The sequence below is a fragment of the Diabrotica undecimpunctata genome, chromosome 9 (genome assembly GCF_040954645.1).
Source record: "Diabrotica undecimpunctata isolate CICGRU chromosome 9, icDiaUnde3, whole genome shotgun sequence".
NCBI lineage: Eukaryota > Metazoa > Arthropoda > Insecta > Coleoptera > Chrysomelidae > Diabrotica > Diabrotica undecimpunctata.
Window position 1 is genome coordinate 84,214,349 of NC_092811.1, and position 21,780 is coordinate 84,236,128.

Consider the following 21,780-nt stretch of genomic DNA (forward strand, 5'->3'; position numbering starts at 1 on the left):
TAACTTACTTTATTGAATTGATACTGTTTTGCAAATTTATCCTTTTTTGTCTATGTCGAGGTTCAAGAGGTATTAAAGGTTCAAGACCTAGGTTATCTATTCATATAATTTAGCAGTAAAACAAATAGAATTTGATATCGATATTGGAAGTAAGCTGAAAGTTAGAATGAATTTTTACTGTGTCATAATAGTATTATGACTATTTTGCCGGTTTTTTTCGAGATTTTTAATAGTTTTTCTAACAAGACATATTACTGTTATAATTATTTATGACCGAATGTATGGTACATCTTAATAAAAAAGACAAAAAAATGCTATCATTATTTGTCCAAGACATATTCTTAGGTCCATATAATTAAATGAAATAAACTATACTCAAAAGAAGTTCTTTCAATTTAAGGTGTTCTATTTCATAATGTAAAATTAGGTTATTACATAAATTGTATTAGGAATATAATAAAGACAAAACAGTTTGTTTCGTTTTGTATTTTGAAAAAAATGTTTCGATTGGCTGAAATTTCAAATAAAGAAGTTCAAATTTTGTAATTGTGGTTTTCTTCCATTACACATTAATTAATTTATTATTTAAAATGAATTAAAATTAATTATAAAAGTTAAATGATAAAAAAGTAGTATTAGTACAATATTTTATTCGTTTTTAGCTATTTTTGGATACCCATTTTGTCGAGCAGGTCAACAAGCTTTTAAACTTCTTTCTTCGAATGTTCTACGTGTAGCTGCGATTAATTCAGTTGGAGATTTTGTTCTCTTCCTTGGAAAGGTAATAGTTGTAATAGCTACTGTCTTGATTGGAATACGAATGCTTGAGGTACGTATATAAAATGTTTCTATAATAAAAGACTAATCTAGTCTAGGGAATATATCATCAAATTATATTTACAAATCACATTGTCAACTATCCAGTAGATGCTGTTATTTTGTGAAAACATTTATAGAAAAAATGTTGAATTATAATCCAACTAAATTGAAATACGTATCATAAGTATCATGCTGCTTTCGATTGACAAAAACGAAAGTTATTTATATTATTCAAGGCCTTCTAATGATAAATATAATGAAAATGTGACTGAGGGCTTTCTACTTGTCATTCAGAATCAGGTTATTCCAACTAAAAATTACCGAAATATATTGTTAAAGTCCTCAAGTCCAAAATGACAAATGCCGATATGGATGCCAAGACCAAGACACCATCCAACATCTTACCGGGAACTGCCAGGCGTTTGTCGGAACTGATTATAAAGAACGCCATGACTCAGTAGAACAAATTATCCATGCCATGAGAACTGGCTGACAAACTGGGACTTCTGCAAACCGACCATCTTGCTTGTTATCAATACGGCCTGACAGAATGCTTGAAAATGACAACTACAAGCTATACTGGGACCGCAGTGTGCTCACAGACCAACCATTGGCACATAATAGACCGGATCTCATACTAGTTAATAAACGTACTAGACAAACAACACTTATTAATATGGCGGTACCTAACACCAATAATTTTCGTGTAAAATACAACGAAAAGATCGCTAAGTACAGAGATCTAGATATACAAATTAGGAGACAATGGAGAATGAAAAGTACCCAGACAATACCTATTATTCTATCTACTACTGGTGTTATTCCCAAAAACCTCCTAGAGAATATAAAACAACTGGGTCTAAATGAACATCTTCATAAGGCCATGCAGAAAGCTGTTCTCCTCGCGATGTCGAGACTTGTACGAAAATTTTTGGGAGATACTCCAGCATACCAAGTCACCTAGGGCTCGATAACACGGAAAGACTCCCACCATTGCTCAATCCTTTTGATACTGTAGGTATCTGGGATGAGTGAATTTTTTCCTTAGAGAGGGAGTGTGAGCCGTTTGGCTAAATCTAGTTAATGAAAATGTTTCCTATGAACGCTATGGAAGTAGTCCTAATCCTTCCATCTCTGTACAATAATAAAATTATAACAAGTCTAGTGCGTCATGTTTCTATTCAGAAGACAATGAAACAATCTATATAATACGTTGGTCCTTCATTTTTTCTCTAATAATTGACCCCCCCCCCTTAATACTAGTATATTGCGTTATGTTATATGACTGTGTACTGTCGCTTTTTTACTGTGGTCCTAATCCATTCGCCAAACGCAATATTACGTTCTGTTTATATTTACGTTCATTTTTTCAATATTTCTTATTCAATTTTTTGTTAATTGGGACAATGCCAATTGTAGAAATTGATGCCAATTGTGGAAATTCATGTTTTTGTTGTTCGTTCTATCCTATCTCCCATTTCGGCATACTCTTTGATGTTTTCTTCAGGGCTTTCGAGGACCCATTCTCCCGAGCACCCGGACACTACTACACTGATCACTAACCAATGCATTATTACATGCACTGCACGGAATTGGAATTATTTGCGAATGTTCACAATAGAAACAGATCATTCAGCTTTAGTACATTTTATGAAAAATCGAGTGATAAATAATAGGGTACATAGAGGGATACTACTACTTCAGGAATACAATTTTGAATTTAATTATATAAAAGGGAAGGACAACATAATTGCGGATGCTCTCACTCGAGATGACGATTTTAGAAAGACAGACGCTCTAAAATTACACGTAGGAATGAATATACTGCACGATGAGGACGGTTTATTTTCTTTGAATGAAATACGTCAAGATCAGGAAAGGTTATAAGATAACGAGAAAAGAAGAGCGGAAAGAGAAAATGGGATCTATTTCAAGAGGATTGAAGGCAAGGAGCTATATTTGATTACAGAGACACAAAATTTACACAACATTAATCGATATATTGGCACCAAAAAAGTCTGGTTGATTTTTAGAGAACATTATATCGGTAAACAAGATTATCGAATAGCCAGAAATATGACTTGAAAATACAGTATATATGCAGAGATACAAAAGTCAAAATTTAAAAAATCAAAACTTGACAGAAAGTATGGTCTCTAGAACAAAACTGGATATTGTAGATAGATATGTTAAGCAATCTTATCGTTAGTACATAACGTAATAAGCACATTCTAGTTATGGTCAACATTATCTCGAAATGCGTGCGTTTATACAGTTGCAAGACTAGGAAAGGCGTGGAAATTTTGCGAAAAATTGATGATTTCATATTTATCTGTGTATCATCTAGTTAGTTTTTGTTTTTTTTTTCAGCACAAAGATGGTCTTCAGCATATGTGGGTGCCAATTGCGTTATCTGGGCTATTTGCATACTTTGTAGCACATTGTTTCATGACTGTTTACGAGGTAATGTATAATAAAAAACAGAATATTTACAATTTAACTATATAGTCATTAAACGGACGAGTGAGAGAAAGGTTCAATTCACATTTGCTAAATATGACATATTTCAAAATAAGAAGTCGAGTTTCATACATAACGTTTCCTAAATTGAATAATTCTCTATGGATGTTACTGTACTATAAGTATATACACTTCTCCAAGAAATTAACGCACCACTTTGAAATATTAAAATATTTTATTAGCGTTAATAAAAATTTTCATTTTAATATTATATTTTGCAAGCCCCTTGTATATGCTATTCATACACTCTATATTTATTGACTGTGTTTTATCGCTATAGTTTTTTTGCAACAAAACAAAAAGAAGCACAAAATGTACTAAGTCTATAAATATAGTAATTTCCAAGTGTTCACGAATTTTATTCGGCTACTGCTTAATTGTTGATTGTTGTTAAAATTGTGTCTATTATGGAGCGTCAATCACGTAATTTAACCCGAGATGAATATGTCCAAGCAGTGATACTGTCGGAAGAAGGTTGGAGTTACCGAAGAATTGGTCGTCGGTTTAATGTGTCTCACACATCCATCTCACGGGTGTTAGAAAGATTCCTCGAAACAGGGGATCATACTCGCAGACCAGGGCAAGGACGAAACCGGGTAACTACCCCTATTCAAGATCGATTTTTAAGAACTTCTGCTCTTCGACAACGTTTTGTAACACATCGAAGTCTACAAATTCAGCTTCGAGACGTGCATTCTATACAAATTAGTACTTAAACTGTTTGACAGCAACTTAGGGAATACAACTTAACACCTAGGATTGCCACCCGAGGTCTTCTATTAACTGCAGAGCATCGAAGGGGGCGACTACATTTTGCCAGAGAACACGTTAATTGGTTAGAGGCTGACTGGGAACGAGTGCTATTTACTGATGAATCCCGATTTTGTTTGTACAATAACGACAGACGTGTTCGTGTGTTGCGCCGACCCAACGAACGATATGCTCAGTGTAACATCTCACACACCACATTTTTTGGTGGAGGATCCGTTATGGTGTGGGGTGGTATTTCTTTGACCGCACGTACGGACCTAGTTGTGATAAAAAATGGAACTGTTACAGCTGAAAGGTACATATTCCAGATCCTGGAGCAACATGTAGTACCATTCGCTCCTTATATCGGTGAAAATTTCTTACTAATGCAAGATAATGCCAGACCTCACACTGCACAGATCGTCAGAAATTATCTAGAATAGGTAGAAATTAACACTATGGAATGGCCAGCACATAGTCCGGATTTAAATCCGATTGAAAATCTCTGGAATATCCTTGGTAGGCGATTAAGAGCGACACCGATCCAACCAAACAACTTACAGGAATTGGGAGAGACGCTGATCCAGATTTGTAGAGAACTAGACCAAAATGAAACACGGCAATTAATTTTAAGTATGGGCCAACGATGTGAGGCTGTTATACGTAGTAGAGGTGGAAACACTCGTTATTAAGACTTTTTTCATATTTTAGTTTACTTTTCTTATCATTATTTTTTTAGAATTTTCCGTTTTATTTTTTTTCTCTCCTGTACTTCAACATTTTCTGATGAGAAGACAAATTGTTATAATTACTAATAAAATGTAAAATAAATCTGGTGGAGTTGTATTTTGTTATTCTTTGCCTGTTTACAAATAAAATTGATTTATTGAAGTGGTGCGTTAATTTCTTGGAGAAGTGTAGTAATTATTTTAGATATAATCCTCTTTTTAGTTTTTCACTGTTTGCTATTAATAAAATGTAATGCAAGTAATAAAATAAGTATACTGCAATATAACAAAAAACTAGAATCAAACAATTATCATTTAACGTAAGTAAAACCAGGTTTTTGTAACATATTTTGTCGTGGTTGTTATATCTCAATATTTTAGTACGTTTAGGCGGTGATGAGAAAGGGTTTTCTATGTCAGCGGTTCAAAAAAAGGATTTGGATTGAATAAGAAAGGAGTTACTGTCGACTAGATAAAACTTATGAGAGCTATGGATGATGCAATATCAACCAGTGTTAAGGCAGGTCTAGGAGAAAGTGATAGATTTCATTTTGAGAGTAGGATTTGTGTACTTACTCCGTTTTAAAATAAAACATATTTTACAATGTTTATGACATAGCTGGTGATCTAAAAAGGCATGTCATTAACCTGTGACCAAGAATTGCACAATAATTTTGTTTAGGTAAAAAATGTTTTCGTTAAGAAGCACTTAAGTTCTTAGAAAGGGCTAAAATTTCCAATTGCCAATTGGAATCACAGCAAATACATGATTATTATAAAACAAACAATTGAAGGGGTCAATGCAAAAAGTGCCTTAGTCACAAATTGGTAATTGTAAGATATTAAGGTTTGAAAGGTTATTTTTGATTTTGAAATACAGTATACTCCCTCTATAACGAACACGGTTATTACGAGGTTTCGCTTATAACGAGATACATTAGATGTCCCGTGAAATTTCTATTGAACTATAACCGTCTATAGCGAGGCAATTTTGGTTATAACGAGAGAAAATAAGATCCAAAAACGTGTTTTTTACGTTTTTAGTCCGGTCGTGGCTATAAATAAATACCTTTTCAAACAGCCCCTCAATAAACTTAACTGCAGCCCGCAATAAACTTCTTTACAATGAATAAATACAACTGTTTCACATCTTTAGAAAATATATGATAGAATGATACTGGATCATTTAAAGCAGTTAAAAATAACAGAGTTCTTAAAATTGCAGAAGCAATAGTTTATGTTATCCTTGAAAATACGATTTATACATTATGTAGTTGGAAAAAAATATAAGTACAGCTTTTTGTTTTAACGTATATCATTGATAATAAAAGTAAACAACTCTTTTATGTTTTAATATATTTCATTGACAATAAAAGTAAATAACTTTTTTTCAAAAACGCCATTCAAACAATATTTATTAGCATCTTATATTGCTCCGAATGGCTTCACTATAGGAAGTTAATGGTTTAGAAAACTACAGATTCATATGTATGCACAGTATTATGATTGTCTGATATAACGAGATCTGCTTATAACGAGATAATTAGTCTGTCATTTCAGTTCTCGTTATAGAGGGAGTCTACTGTATTACTGAAAATGTTATGATCAAAATGTGTGTTGCGATTTATTCTTTTTGTAAAGGTTCTTCGACTTTCATGAATAAACAAAACATAAAGCTTTGCAATTTTCTAAAAAAAATTTAAATATTTTGTGACTTAGGCACATTTTGTGTTGCAATTTGTTATTTCGTGGAAAATTAAAGATATATCATAAAAAAATAGCGTTTATACTGAAATAATATTTATTATGTGACACCGTAAGAACATAGAACATACAAAATGTAAGAAATGTAAGAACATAAACATTGTTTTAATTACACAGCATGCTTGCAGAAAATATTAGAACATGATAGGAAAAAAAGCTATTCATAAACTGCGTCAGCCTCTTGCACCTGATGAAGTTCTTCACTCAGAAGGTTATTTTGTTGGATTATACTCCCATTGTCAGACATGGTTCGAGTAAAGAATTCAGTGTCCAGTGATATAATGTGTTTGACAAGATGCATTACGTTGTCAAATTTCAACTGTTTAATTTGAAGGTATTCATTCGCCTAGGCCAGCGTGGGTTGGCCGCAAACTTTACGGTTTTGACCCACTTTGTAAAGTTTGATTGGTTCCATTGGGCCAGAATAGGTTGCACTGAGCTGTGGTTGCTCATTACGCGAAAATTTGATGCGTCTAGCTTTCGAAATTCCCGGCACAGTTTTTTTTATATGGGAGTCTAACCATAATTTATAGTTTTTCATTTTTATGCTACGATCGCCTTTTTCCAGCCATCCATTTGACCTCAGCGAATGCTGTACAAATACGACATCAAATGGGTTTTACTTTCTGCAACCTTTTATCATATTGACATAAACTTTAGGGTTGTCAACTTTGTCGTACTTTAATCTTTGTTTTTCAATCACAGCGAAATCTCGATCGACTGGCATCATACTGTGACCGGGTATTGGATACCCGATTTCTATAGCTTCAAAAATATTATTGGAACAAAGCTGATCCAAAAAGACAAATAAATAACTATTTTTATTCTGGCTGAAGCAGTTGTCGCAAAAAAGTTTCAAATAACGTTGTTCTGGCTTCTGATTTTGCGTAATATAGTCCTGAAGGCAAGAAATAATCTGAGCAAAGTGTTCTGCATACATATACATATTGGCTTTTCCTGTCGTTAAGCAACGTATTCCCAAATTATAAATCCACAACTGACGCAAATAGTATTCGTCCCTAATATTCGTTACAGGAACAGGCAAATTTTTTTGATAATCTAAGCAAATTGATAGAACGTAAGGATCATTAGCTTTTGCTTCTTCCGAAATTTTCTTTTGAAACACTTCAGCTTTTCTTATGTGCAGTTATCTTGCTACCTTGAGAGTTTGTGTCGATGTCTTATCATGTGCCACTTCAGCTTGTTGTTAACGTGTCAGAAATAGAGTGCATTCTTTACAGATGTCTTTTCTTGGGAATCCAAATGATATGTTATATTCTTCTGTAAAAATTTTCCTGAATATCTCGTATGACACTTTTTCATTTTGACTCTTTTCTGAGAAGTTTCGGTGAAGTTTAGCAACAGATAAATGGGAATCCAAATACTTCCGAAGTTTATTATCAGATCTGCTGTAATGAGACTCTCGAGCTGGCAGTTCTTCTATAAATTTTCTAACTGCGGCTAAAGTATCAATTTTTGTTCTATTTGGCCTAGTGTGATGAATACCTCTAGAATCCTTAGGATCTGCATTGTTTTTTTGAATCTTCCGGCGCAGTTTAGAGCGTTTTATTCCATATACTGCTAAAAATGCCTACTGACATAGTGTTATCAGTTTTCCGTCAATCTTTATTTCATATAGAAAGCTTCGGCTTCTATGTCGTGGATTGATAGATTTTCTTGATCTGTGTCTTTTGACACCCGTAGGACGTACACAACCTTCAAGGTATAAATTTTGTTGTGTAGATGACGTTAAATTGTGATAGGCCTGGAAATTTTGGTTTTGTTGTTCTTCGCTTAATTTTAAGGAGCATTTACAGCGACAGTTTGTTATTTGTCTTCTTTGGTGTTTTCGAGAAAACGACTCCTTACTCTTGATGGTTCTTTTCCATGCATCCTTATTAATCTTTCTTTTCTTGCCCTTCTTTACTTCTGGGTGCTGGGATTCATTGACTTCATACACCACATTTTGGGTAATAATATGTGTACTGATTTGTGTGGAGGATCCAGGGATGTCCATATTTTCTAGACCATGCCCCATCGTAGCACAGGAACTAGAGGTTTTACCCTCCTTTGGAGATCTATTGGTTCTCTGGTTGTTGGTGTTTTCGAGAAAACGACTCCTTACTCTTGATGGTTCTTTTCCATGCATCCTTATTAATCTTTCTTTTCTTGCCCTTCTTTACTTCTGGGTGCTGGGATTCATTGACTTCATACACCACATTTTGGGTAATAATATGTGTACTGATTTGTGTGGAGGATCCAGGGATGTCCATATTTTCTAGACCATGTCCCATCGTAGCACAGGAACTAGAGGTTTTACCCTCCTTTGGAGATCTATTGGTTCTCTGGTTGCTTCTGCATGGAGCAGGGTCATCGACTTCAGAACTATCTTCGTGTTCGCTATTTGGTTCATACTCACTGCATGATGCCGAATGACCTGACCATTCACCATCATCTGAAGTAAAATAATAGTTGTTAAAATATGCGAGGTTAGAATGTAGTTAATAATGCATAACTACAAAAAAAATATTATATCCCTCGTGAAAACGATCAGTAGTACCTGCATTAACAAAATATATTTATTCCACTTTCCTTACCTGCCATGTTTATTTTTAAATGATAATTACACACAGGATTCACAGAGACGTAATAAACACGCGGTACATAACCTTGTAATAACGTAACTAAGGCACAATTTGCATCGTATACTGCATATTTTGTCAAGTTGGTGACTTTACATTTACTCAATGTAAAATAAGCGACTTAGGTACAGATTTCTGCAACTTTAAAACTACCATCTGAAAGTTTATAATAAATGCCACTAGATGGTGGCACTAACCCAATTCCGTAAAAAAAGTGACTTAGGCACTTTTTGCATTGACCCCTTCAATTTGAAGATAAGCGTATTCATTTTATTTTCAAAATAGGAGACTTACGTTGGACAAACTTTTAACAAACATTAATAGTGACAAAACTTTACCAAATATAATAATTAGCAGAGGTAATTAACTGCCTTCAGATTTAAAATGATTACTCATTAGTTATAGTTTGTAAATGATTTTTGGTAACAGTTGGTTTGTACAAAAACAAGAACAGTTGTGTTCAATTCCTTTCTTGTATAAAGTACCCATGTAAGTAGTTTTTCATTCAAATATATGTATTAAATATTACTGTTCAGCTTTTCAGTACTACATACGAAGAAAATTTAAATAATTCGCACAGATATACTTCCACGGATAGGTGATTTGTTGTTTTTCATTCGCGATAATAGTATAAAACATTGAAAGGTCCTAAGTAACATTCTTAAGTTCTCTGTAGTTGTTTCCCGTTTCTTGTCGAATTAAATCACTCGGTTTTTTTTTATTTCCATTTGTTTTTAAAGTTCTTACAGAATACACATGATTTAAAGTTTGCTTGTAAGCCATCGATATCATGACATTTCCTTTTGCAGTATTAGCTTTTCGTTCTAGCTAGTTGTTTCTTTACTAGATAGCAGTATCTTCTGTACATTTGTCTATCTTCTGGTTCTTTGTTAATTAGGTATTTAATATAACAATCTACCTTTTGTTTTACAAGATCTTCTAATTCTTCATTCCACCAGGAAATTGTTTCTTTCTTGTGTTAAGAATTTGTCTCCTACAGTCTTTCTTGTCGCTTCATATAAGTATATTTTAAGAGGTGCATTTCTTCTGGTGATCCTATAGGTTTCCTGTCCATCTTTTCAGCAAGTCTTATTTTACGTAACAAAACTGCCTAAATGTTAAATCAGATTTTTTTTTCGTCCTTTTGTTTGACATATTTGTGTTTTATGTCAGTGTTAAGTAATGATCCGATCCGAAAACTGCTTATCTTTTCTTAATCACCTCAATTAATTTTGTTTGTGATGGCTATCTATATAGTTAAGCAGTAATCAATAATATATTTTAAACTCTTTCTCTTCTCTGCTCCTTGTTGTCTGTCTAAAAATTCGTTAGAAGGTGCTGCAAACTTGCCTTCACCCTGTGCCCTTCTTCATTAGGGAGTTAATTAATCAAGCTTCTTTATTAACTGAATTAAAAAGTACAGAGCAGATTTTATATAAGTTTAATGACAAGAGGAAGGTTTAATAAAGTGGTTAATAGTAAAAAGAGAAAGTGTCAATAGGTAATAGATTCTTGGGCGTGTGTTCATTATGTTGAGTTTTTAGTTTTATTGTTTTGTAGGTTCAGTTAAAATTGCTATTTGGTTTTATTAATTGGCATAGGCAAGTACCATACAGTCAGTACAACATGCAAATAATATTTAGTACAAACTTAAGTAGCGTTACAAATTTTAAGTATAATTAATTTTGACAGACTGGATTTTAATTTAAGGTACATTTAGCTGATATTACGTAATTAAAAATGATAAAAGTAAAAATGTGTGGCTCTACAATTTTTTCTCTACAATGTTTTTGGAGAATGGAGGCAGGATCTGCCATAATCAAATTTAAGCCAATTAATAAATTAACTTTGATCAAATAAAAGGTAGATATCGAGCACAGTTTTATTAATTTAATCTTATGATTATCTTATGATTTAATGAAAATATATCGTCTCACAATCGAGTTTAGCAAGGACAAAAAATGTCGAAACAGTGGCAGTACACACGTATAGTACATTTCTACAAAAAGTGAGATAAACACATGTGTTTATCTGTTACGTCTGTAATATTACGGAGAGTATTAATTCCCTACGCACAAAATATAATAGGCAATTGCTAATGTGGCTTTAGACTTGAAAGATCAACCATAGATGAGATTTTTGTCTTTCGCCAGATTTTGGAAAAAATCTGGGAATATAGCCACGACGTAAATAAAGTATTTGTAGATTTTAAACAAGCGTACGATTCTGTAAGCAAGGTGGAATGGTTATGGTTGAAATGGGAGTGCCTAGAAAGCTGGTACGATTAGCACAAGTGTACATAGAGAATAGTACTGTCTGAGGCAAGAAGCTCCTCTTGCCTATTTGGTGTCCCACTTTGCCTTGGAATATGTCATATAAACTGCTGACAAATGATTTTGCTGCCAAGGGATCAAAAATACTAACCGCTTTTGCTGACGATGTGTACATAATTACACAATTCATAGCTGCAAAGGAAGCCTGTACCCTATTTGAAAAGAGGGCCAAGGAAATTGGAAAATAAGGTCAACGAAGATAAGACCAAGTACATGGTGATTACGAAGAACCCAGACCAAGAGTTAAACAAAATGTATCCTTAAATAAATACTTTAAAGTCGTTAAATATTTCAAATACCTGGGATCAATCATAGCAGCTGAAAATAGCTAAGAAAAAAACATGGAATTTAGGGTCATTTCAGTAAAAAGGGTATTTTATTACGTAGTGACAGTGATTTGATACTGAAACGAAAGATACCACAGACTATCTTTGAGCTTTATAGAGGCGAGAAAACAGGAAAATAGAAAAGAAGACAAAATTAGTAACTCCAGACTCTGTATGTGTAACATTTTCATTTCACCCCGTATATAATAAAATACAGAAAAAGATTTTTAATCTTTTTGCGTCTCCGAGATTGGTAATATAAGCATTTTCAGTCTGTTTATAATAATTATAATTGCTATTTCGTTTGATCTTGATTCCGCCTAGATATTTGCGCATCAAATTAAATCTTTCCACTTAGGTTGGTGGGAAAGTGTATACTGACAACAGACCGAAGATGAGAGTATCACAGAAATACTGTTTTTCGGTTTAGGTGAAACACTGACGGTTTTACGGGAGCTAAAAGCAATTAAGGGCAAAAGGGTCAACAGCCCAGGATTCTTAAAAGATGAGACAGAACAATTGATTACAGATGGTAGGAAAATAAGTCATAAGTCGGAAGACGCCAACAACGATGTGTAGAAAGACACTACCAGTCAGCTGAATCTGAGATATTAATACCAATGATGGACGAACGAAGGCAAATCACAAAGCTCCTGACCCAGACGGCATTCAGGAAGAATTACTTCAAAAAGAGGAAGAAAAACTTCTATTGAAAATATATCGTTTCACAATCGAGTTTAGCAAGGACAAAAAATGTCGAAACAGTGAAGAATATAACTTTGTTAAATTTTTCTGAATAAACATTTTTCGTTAATATACTAAGATTTGCTTTCATGACAAATTAAAAAGTTTATAAATGAATATGAGTTTTATGGATCAGCTAATTGTCATATTTTAGTTTTCTTTTAAATAAAATTAAGTTTTAAACGAAAAAGTTTGATATTTTATTTCGACATATAACGGTCAGTATATCCTTTTCTGTCATTTGGTATATAACCAAAATTTTAAAGTCTGTTTTGTTAGATTCTATTTTGTTAGAAGGTTCAATTCAATGTAAGATTTTTTGATAAATTTGGATAATTTTATTTGTAAGTGTGTAATGTTTCTCTTTAAACCAGGAGTTTAAAATTATTTCTTTTAAAAAGATTCTCGCCCTTCAATTTTTTTAGAAAAGAAAAGCCTTTCTTTCTAACCAACAGGAGGATTTTTTAAACGGCATCCATTTTAAATAGTTTAGGAATCTTCTTGTGTAGTGTTGCCCAGGAAATCTATGTAAGTATTTTTTTGATTTCTTTTATTGTAGTTATCCCTCCCAGTCCCTTAAGTAAAGAAACCTTTATCCAAAACCTAGCTCTCCAACCAAAATAGTAGTAGCCATTCGCAAACGTTTCAATTTATTTGCTTACCCTATCTTCAGCCCAGTTATTGTTCAGTCTCCTCTTTCAACCCCCTATAAGCAATTATATGTTACAACTGGCACCCAAAGTGGTAGGCAAATAAAAATTGTTACATATGGAGATGAATACATAGTACGCTACATCAAAGACAAAGACGCTAAACCAAATAAGATGAGCAGGACATGCACTAAAGTCGAGTGATAAAATGTTTTTCAGTACAACATTTTGGGAACGGCATTAAAAGACTGATATGTTTTTGTACACAATTATGACAAATCGAAGAATGGAAAACACAGTATTTTTGCAGTGTGTAAATATTTAATTTCTAGCTGAGCGCTTTTGGCTTACAAAGCCACCTTCAGAGCTATGGTTAAGTATTTAAAGTATCACTACTAGGACAGATCTCATTTGGTAAAAATTACGGAAAATTTTTCTTTTAAGCTGATTACAATTTTTTTATTAAAAAAACACAAAAAATACTGTACACTGGACTCGACAAAAACACATTAAAAAAATTGCTTTGGTACGGGTTTCAGAACACGAGCATGAATTTGCATTGATTGTATACAAAAATTTAATGACCACATACTGATTATATATATATATATATATATATATATATATATATATATATATATATATATATATATATATATATATGTACTTGTACGGATTGTTAACAAACGCCACTTTTATGTCACAAAATCGCAGTCAAATACAAATGATTGGACAGGTTCAGTGTGATGTTTGCAAACATAACTAACATTGCATAACGTCAGTTGAGTAGTTTCAAACATTATTTCCAAGACTAATCAAACCAAAAATTGGTTTTAATTGAACAAGCGTGTACATAAAACAACATTATTAACTTGGGAAAAAAATTTCGTTGTTGAAGAAAACTATAAAACGCACAGAGGGGTAGCAGATTTAACAATAGACATCACAATATGCAAATAAACTATTCAACTATTACTGACGAAAATATTAAATAAATTCAAAACTTTGTAAGTATTAACAATAATGTAAACCGTCGTAAAGTGGTTTACAATGAGAAATCGTAGTTGGTTGTAATGCTGTCGGTTTTAAAATTTTTATTGTTCATTGAATTTTATCACTGTGGTAACTTCAGAATTTAATTAATTATTAAGATAACTAATTCAGCTGTGATAGATGTATAATAGTACAGAGGGGGAATTGCTAGGAATAGCTGTTAATTAAGGAGAGCTATTTTCGTTACATTTTTAACAGAAATTACTGTTTAGGTCATCTCGCATAGATGCCTGCTCAAATTGTCTAGAATCGACAGAAAGAATCAATCTGTAAAACTACCTTACAGAGAAATAGTTTAATGATTAAAAAAAGGTTAAATAAATTAAGGGCACAATCTCTCTACGGCTTATTAAAAGAAAACAAAAATTATTTTCTGATCCCGTCATTTGATTTCGAGAAGAACCAACCACTACCAAAAATTCCTGATCAAGCCATTTACTACAGCAGGAAAATATATTTAAAACTATTTAACATTTATTAATGTGTTCTCTTTCAAAACCATTACTTGTACGTAATAGCTGTGAGGGTCCAAATAAAAATAAAATTTTAATAAGTATGGTGCGATATTGGCTTTTGACTAGTGTTGTTAGGCTCGTTATGTGAAGTAAGAGGATTCAAAGGAGAGTATGAGTAACCTTCTGAGGCGTGCACGTAACCTATCCTGCATAGGTGTAACATACAAATTACATAAAGTGTAACCGTAACTCACAATTTGGATATTCCTCAGCCCATTGCATCAGTTGCGACGGTAAATAATGAATTTATAACAAGGTGGTAAAACAAAAAATTAAATATTCATCAGTGGTACGGTGGTCAAAGGTGCACCAAAAAAGTTCCATTCTCAAGCTAAAAAAGATGCAAAGACTTGCTTGCCTTGGAATCACAGGAGCTATGAAGGTTACACGAATGGCAGCTACGGAGGCCCTACTTGACCTCGCTCGTTTACATATAATTGTGAGGGATAAATATTAGGTTGCGAGTACTAAGGTGCTATGATCTTGTCAGAGGCCACCAGTAAGAAAATAACAGCTTTCGAAATGTTAAGAATGCAGAATGTTACGAATATCGTGGATACATTATGTCGACAGTGAAGCTGTCTTGCAAAGGATAGTTCAACAACAACAGCTATGTTTAACGTTAAAACCAAGAAAATTTTCATACTTCGGTCACATAATATCAACAAACAAAAAAAAATACTATATCCTTTAACTTAGTATGCAGGGCAAAGTGAAAGAAAAAAGGAGATATAGATAGATAGATAGATTTAATGACACGACTTTCGTCTATTCCACTGTGACCTTTTCAGATCAATTGTGGTCCTCTAATCCTAGATTATAGTCTCTAGCCTGACCCTTCTTAAAAGGTCTAATAGCTTCGAGACTGAACATTACATTACTCTTTGCCGTTGGCTTTTCTTCGCCTATTATAAAATTAATGTAATTTGCCAGGCTATTGCACTGATACAAAATGTGCTCTGCTGTTTTTTCCACTAGATGACAAAATCTGCGTATATCATCATCTGCCAATCACATCAGCGTCAACTGTCTATTCAGCTCACAGTGCCCTATTAACAGATCTACTACGGTTTTGACTGTTTTCCTGTCTTTGCTTATTAGGTCTGCTTTAAATTTTGGTGAATATTCTATAACTGTTACGCCTGTCTTTCTCCTGGTGAATTTCTCCACTATTCCAGATATTTGTGTGCTACCATCTTTCTTGTAGCTGTTCTTGTTACTGAGTTTGCAACGCCGCAGAGGAGTTTCGATCCAATGAATGACATTAGTGAGCCTTGTTTGGTCATTTCATCTGCTTTTTTATTACCCTTATAACCCTCGTGCCCTGGTACTACCGTAACCTTGCTATGGTATCCAGTTAATTTAAGAAACCCACTAATCCCATACTAGCTCTGAATTGACCTCTACAGAATTTAGTGCCTTAAGTGAAATTGTAAAATCCCTTGTGAAATCCTTAGATAGAGCTATCGGAAAATGTATCCATTGCTTTCCCCTACTATCTCGCTCCTACAGTCTCAGATGTTTTTGAGCCATCAGTGTATCATGTAGATTCTGCTTGTATGGGTACACCTTCCTTCCAGTCTTCCCTGTCTGGTATATTAATTTTGAATTTATTGTCAAAGCTATATCTCATAGCTGTACAATTGATGGGTTGCCTTATTACGACATCTGCTTTTAGCTCCTCGATTAGCTTTCTACTGTCAGCACTAGGTGCCTGGCTTATGTTTTGCTGAATGTGTATTAATCTGTGCATCACAGATCTTGCTTCACCCTGTATCAAATATGAAATGCTGGAAATTTAGTAGGACTTACAACGTCACTCTTGGATAATACACAAACATGCTAGCCTTTGATTATTACTTAGCAGCCTTATTGCTCCCATTTGGCTTCGTCCACCTTCGTCTTTATCCACCACGTCACAGGCCTATAGGATATCATTGGTCTAATAACCCTTGTATATAACCAAAGGGTAATTTTGGGGTCTGTGTGGTTTTCAATATGTGAGTATTTCATGTATAAACTATAGCCCTAGGTACTTTGTTTCTTTGGCAAATGGAATCTCTGTTCCTCCTAACACTGCTGGTTTTAGGCCTTGTAATGCTGTCTTTTTTGTGACGTTCATGGTTTTAGGGATTCTCCATACCCTACCCAGGTTGTATCTCTAGGATTTGTATATTTAATTTCCAATGGAATTAAATTAAGGTCAGGATTCCACTTCGGTACCTGAACGAGTAAACATCGTTTTTGTCGTTCTCGTAATTCACAGTGTTTATAATAGTTTTTAAACTTGTTTTGCGATTTATACTTGTTCCAGACAATAACAAAGTGCAGTGTAACTATATACGTGTACTTTCGCGGGTGCATATAATCGCTAAACTTGTATAAACAATATTTCATTAAGTGCATTATAACCTTACAAGAAAATAACAACATTTTTGGACATTACACTAGTTGCTCCATATCTAGGCAACTTCCATCACTATGGTGTATGATAAGTTGCCGCCTTCTGACACTCAACAATGAATACAAACAAATTGCAAGAAGCTGTCTTTGACTACGAGGATGCTTCAAATCCAACAATGTCAACAAACCAAATTGTAACCAACACAAACCCAACCACCAACAGTAACATATCTTACACGGCTGCAGTAAAATCAGCACCTAGACCAACGTTCCCAAAAAAGGATCAAGCCGTGGTTCTTCATGCCGAGAATACTTTAAAGCTATACGATTATGTACATGCAATCGGAACTATCATTGGGGCCAAGAACATTTGCTTCGCATCCAGGATATCGAATAATAGGGTATGTATTTACTTATCTAATTCTGAACTTGTCGAAAAATTGATAAAGTCTCATCCATTCATTCAAATTAATACATTTTCACTAAATATTCGGAGACTTATATCTCCAACCAAAAGAATTGTTATTTCAAATATATCACCTTTTATTCCTCATGATCTAGCTGAAAATGCTATAAAAAGTCTTGGCTTACAACTAGCATCCCCCATATCGTTTCTCAAAGCAGGTATCCCTGGAGATGAATACAGTCATGTTTTAAGCTTCAGGCGCCAAGTTTATATATTTCCCCCTTCTGATAACTACGAACTACAAACATCAATAACTATTCCATATGACGGTCATGAACATAGAATTTTTCTTTCTACAGATAGAATGGAATGTTTTATCTGCAAGCAAACAGGACATGTTGCAAATAACTGCATTAATCCCCCATCGGTCATTATTCCTATACAGTCAGAAACCCGAGCTCCCATCTCTAACAATGAACCTAGCACGAATATAAATGAAAGCGTCCAATCATCTCAAGATATTCCAGTAATAGGCCAAAAAAGACCTCCTTCGGAATCACTTAATGACGAATCTAGTCTTCCTACAACTCCGTTAGCTGAAACCTCTGAAATGCAACCGCCTTATATTCCTACTGAATCAACTAAAAGAAAATCCAAAAAGAAAAAGCGAAAAACGGATGATACCAGTATCTCTGATATTACTAAACTTGACATTACCGAATATTACAACAAAAATCCACAAAACAATATACTCTCCTTAAACGATCTTTTTGCGTTTTTAGAAAATACTAAAGGCAGCAGTGAACCCTATCATGAGGCCCTAAAGTTTACAAATGACATCAATACACTCCTTACCAATTTGATTTCTATCTACCCGCATCTTTCTCAAAGAACAATAAAAAACAGATTTACACGATTAATGAAAAAAATCAGACATCAATACAATATTAAATCTGCAGAAAATAACGATACAATAACATTACCATGTCTTTCACAAACAGATCCCAGTGACGATGAATCTTACTCTGATACTTCCCTTGCCTCCCAAAACTCTTTAAAATAATCTTTCTCTTTAATACAATGGAATTGTGATGGGTTTTACGCCCGTCTAGAACGCATCCAACAACTTATCCAAGAGACCGCTCCAGATATTCTTTGTCTACAAGAAACAAATTTAAAGGAAACCCAAAATCCGTACCTAAAAAATTACATAGGCTATCATCAGATTAGATCCACACCCCTACGCGCAAGTGGCGGTACTTCTATTTTTGTATCGTCAGATATATATTCAGAAAAATTTAACATCACTTCTAATTTAGAGGTAGTAGCTGTTTCATTCTGGTGTCCTCATAAAATCACTATTTGCAATATATATTTACCACCTAATAAGGGGATAAATCATACAGAAATTTCTAAGTTAATAGCAGAACTCCCATCCCCATTCATCCTCGTAGGAGATTTTAATGCTCACAGCACAATGTGGGGATCTAACAGCACATTTGGCAGAGGAAAAATTATAGAAAACATAATTAGCAATGAAGATATATTTCTACTCAATACTGGTTGTAGCACCCACTTCAATATATCTTCAGGAACTTTCTCAAATATCGATCTCAGCCTTTGTGATCCAAAACTAGGTCCATCTCTAACATGGTGTCCACTAGATAGTCTGTTCGATAGTGATCATTTCCCTATATTAATCTCAGACAATAAACCCAAATCGTACAACCCAATAAGTAAATGGCGTATTGCACAAGCGGACTGGATGAATTTCAGCCAAAACGTCCGAGATCAAGTCAATTCAATTAATAATGAATGTAACATAGACCACTTAGTTGATCAGTTCACTAATTGCATAATTAACTCTGCTCAAAAATATATAGGAAAATATTCTGTTAAACCTACACGAAAATCAGTTCCTTGGTGGAATGACTCCTGTGCTGTAGCAGTTCGTGTATGCAAGAAAGCTCTGAATAAATATAGACGAACAAGAACTAATGAAAATCTTATCAAGTTTAAATTAGCTAAAGCTAAATCAAAACGTATCATAAAGGAAAGCAAAAAGACTTCTTGGAACCTTTATATCAATTCTATTTCTTCCGACACACCTCCAAGCCAAGTTTGGAACAAAATTAAACATATGAAAGGTCAAAGCACCGCCTACAAAATCCCCGCCTTAATTCATGACAACAAAATAGTGACTCAAAGTCAAAGTATTGCCAAGATCTTTGCGCATCACTTTCAATCCAAAACGCTAAACCAAAATAAGTCTCCTTCACACTCTTTTAACATCGCAAGTGGTAAAACTAACGATATTTCCAACCCAATAAACCTACCCTTTTCTAAACAAGAATTGACGCTAGCCCTATCCACTACAAAAAACTCAGCTGCTGGCCCGGATGACATCCCCTCAATTTTCCTCAAATATCTCCATGAAGAAACCATAAACAAATTGCTTGAGTTGTACAACCTAATCTGGTCCCGACAAGAATTTCCTTCCAAATGGAGGGAATCCATTATATTTCCTATCAAAAAAAGCAGCTCTCTTCCCAACTCTCCAAACTCGTTTAGGCCAATCTCTCTAACATGTACCCTTTGCAAATTATTTGAAAAAATGATCAATAAGCGATTAATCTGGTATATAGAAAAAAACAATATCCTTAACCCTGCTCAATCAGGTTTTAGACCTAATAGAAGCACCACTGATAATTTAGTGATTCTACAAACAGATATAGCAAATGCTATGGCCTCCAAGCAAGACGTAATTGCAGTAATTTTTGATATAGAAAAAGCTTTCGATACAACATGTAAGTCGGTTATCCTTAAAAAACTGGTAGAAAATGATCTTACGGGCAACATATTTTGCTTTATAAACAACTTTTTAAATAACAGAAATTTCAGAATCACAGTTAACGGAGTATTATCCGACAAATATGTCACTGAAAATGGTGTACCTCAAGGTTCTACTTTGAGTTCTACCCTCTTTTTGCTAGCCATCAATGATATTTGCTCTCATATAAAATCTCCTGTTAAATTTGCCCTATACGCAGACGACCTTATTGTATACTGTCAAGGAAAATCCACAGCTGCAACCTCATCTTTATTACAAAATTCTGTCGAGTCCCTTACTACATGGTCCGAGAAAACTGGCTTCAGGTTCTCTTCCAATAAATCCAAAATAATTAAATTCACCAGGAGATACAACAGCACAGAAATACCCAAAATAACACTAAACGGAGTAAGTTTAGAGTCAATTGATCATTATAAGTTTTTAGGGCTAACTGTCGATAACAAACTCACCTGGCGACGTCATATCGATGAAATAAAAGGCATATGTTTAAGCAGAATGAATTTGTTAAAGACATTGTCCCACCATCAATGGGGTGCCGATGAAAGTGTACTACTCAAAATATATCGAGCTATAATCCGATCCAAATTAGACTATGGTTGTATAGTTTACTTGTCTGCATCCAATAATTTATTACAATCTTTAAACTCTGTTCACAACACTGCTCTCCGAATTTGCTTAGGAGCTTTTCGATCCAGTCCCGCTGAAAGTCTCTATTGTGAATCTCATGAACTCCCCCTTAACCTCCGGAGGCAGCAACTACTCCTATCTTATGCTAGCAGAATTTCGTCGAATCCGACTAACCCTGTATTTAATCTTCTGACTTCGCCAAGACCTGGACTCGTAATCTCGCCCAGATGTATACTTTCAATACCACAGATCCTACAAACCTTGTGCCAAGACACAAAATTATCTCAAACAATTGCATCTACAAAATCAGAATCCCCGCCATGGTCTAGAACACCTCCTTTTATAAACACTTCTCTCTGTAAATTTAATAAGCAACAAACAAATAATATCTTTTTTCGACAAGCTTTCAAAGATATTGTGAATACATCCCACTATGATAAGGTGCTTTATACCGATGCATCCCGAAACGCAGATGGAGTTGGCTGTTCTGTCACTACAGTTGATACAGTGCTGCGACAATACCGAATATCAAACGAATGTAGCGTATTTTCAGGAGAACTCTTTAGTATTTCAAAAGCTCTCGAGTTCCCTTTTGACAATCATCAAAGTGTAGCTCTGTGTACCGATTCCTTATCCGCAATTCATTCGT

At 34.2% G+C, this 21,780-nt stretch overlaps 1 protein-coding gene across 4 annotated transcripts in view; it reads left to right on the forward strand.

Moving 5' to 3' along the window:
* Positions 1 to 21,780, forward strand: part of LOC140450207 (choline transporter-like protein 1) — a 233,635-nt gene that overhangs the window by 196,822 nt on the left and 15,033 nt on the right. For all 4 annotated transcript variants that reach the window (XM_072543684.1, XM_072543683.1, XM_072543686.1 and 1 more), the window contains 2 exons: positions 663 to 829; positions 3,190 to 3,282. In XM_072543684.1, coding sequence (XP_072399785.1) covers positions 663 to 829; positions 3,190 to 3,282 — 260 coding nt within the window. The remainder of the gene's footprint in view (positions 1 to 662; positions 830 to 3,189; positions 3,283 to 21,780) is intronic.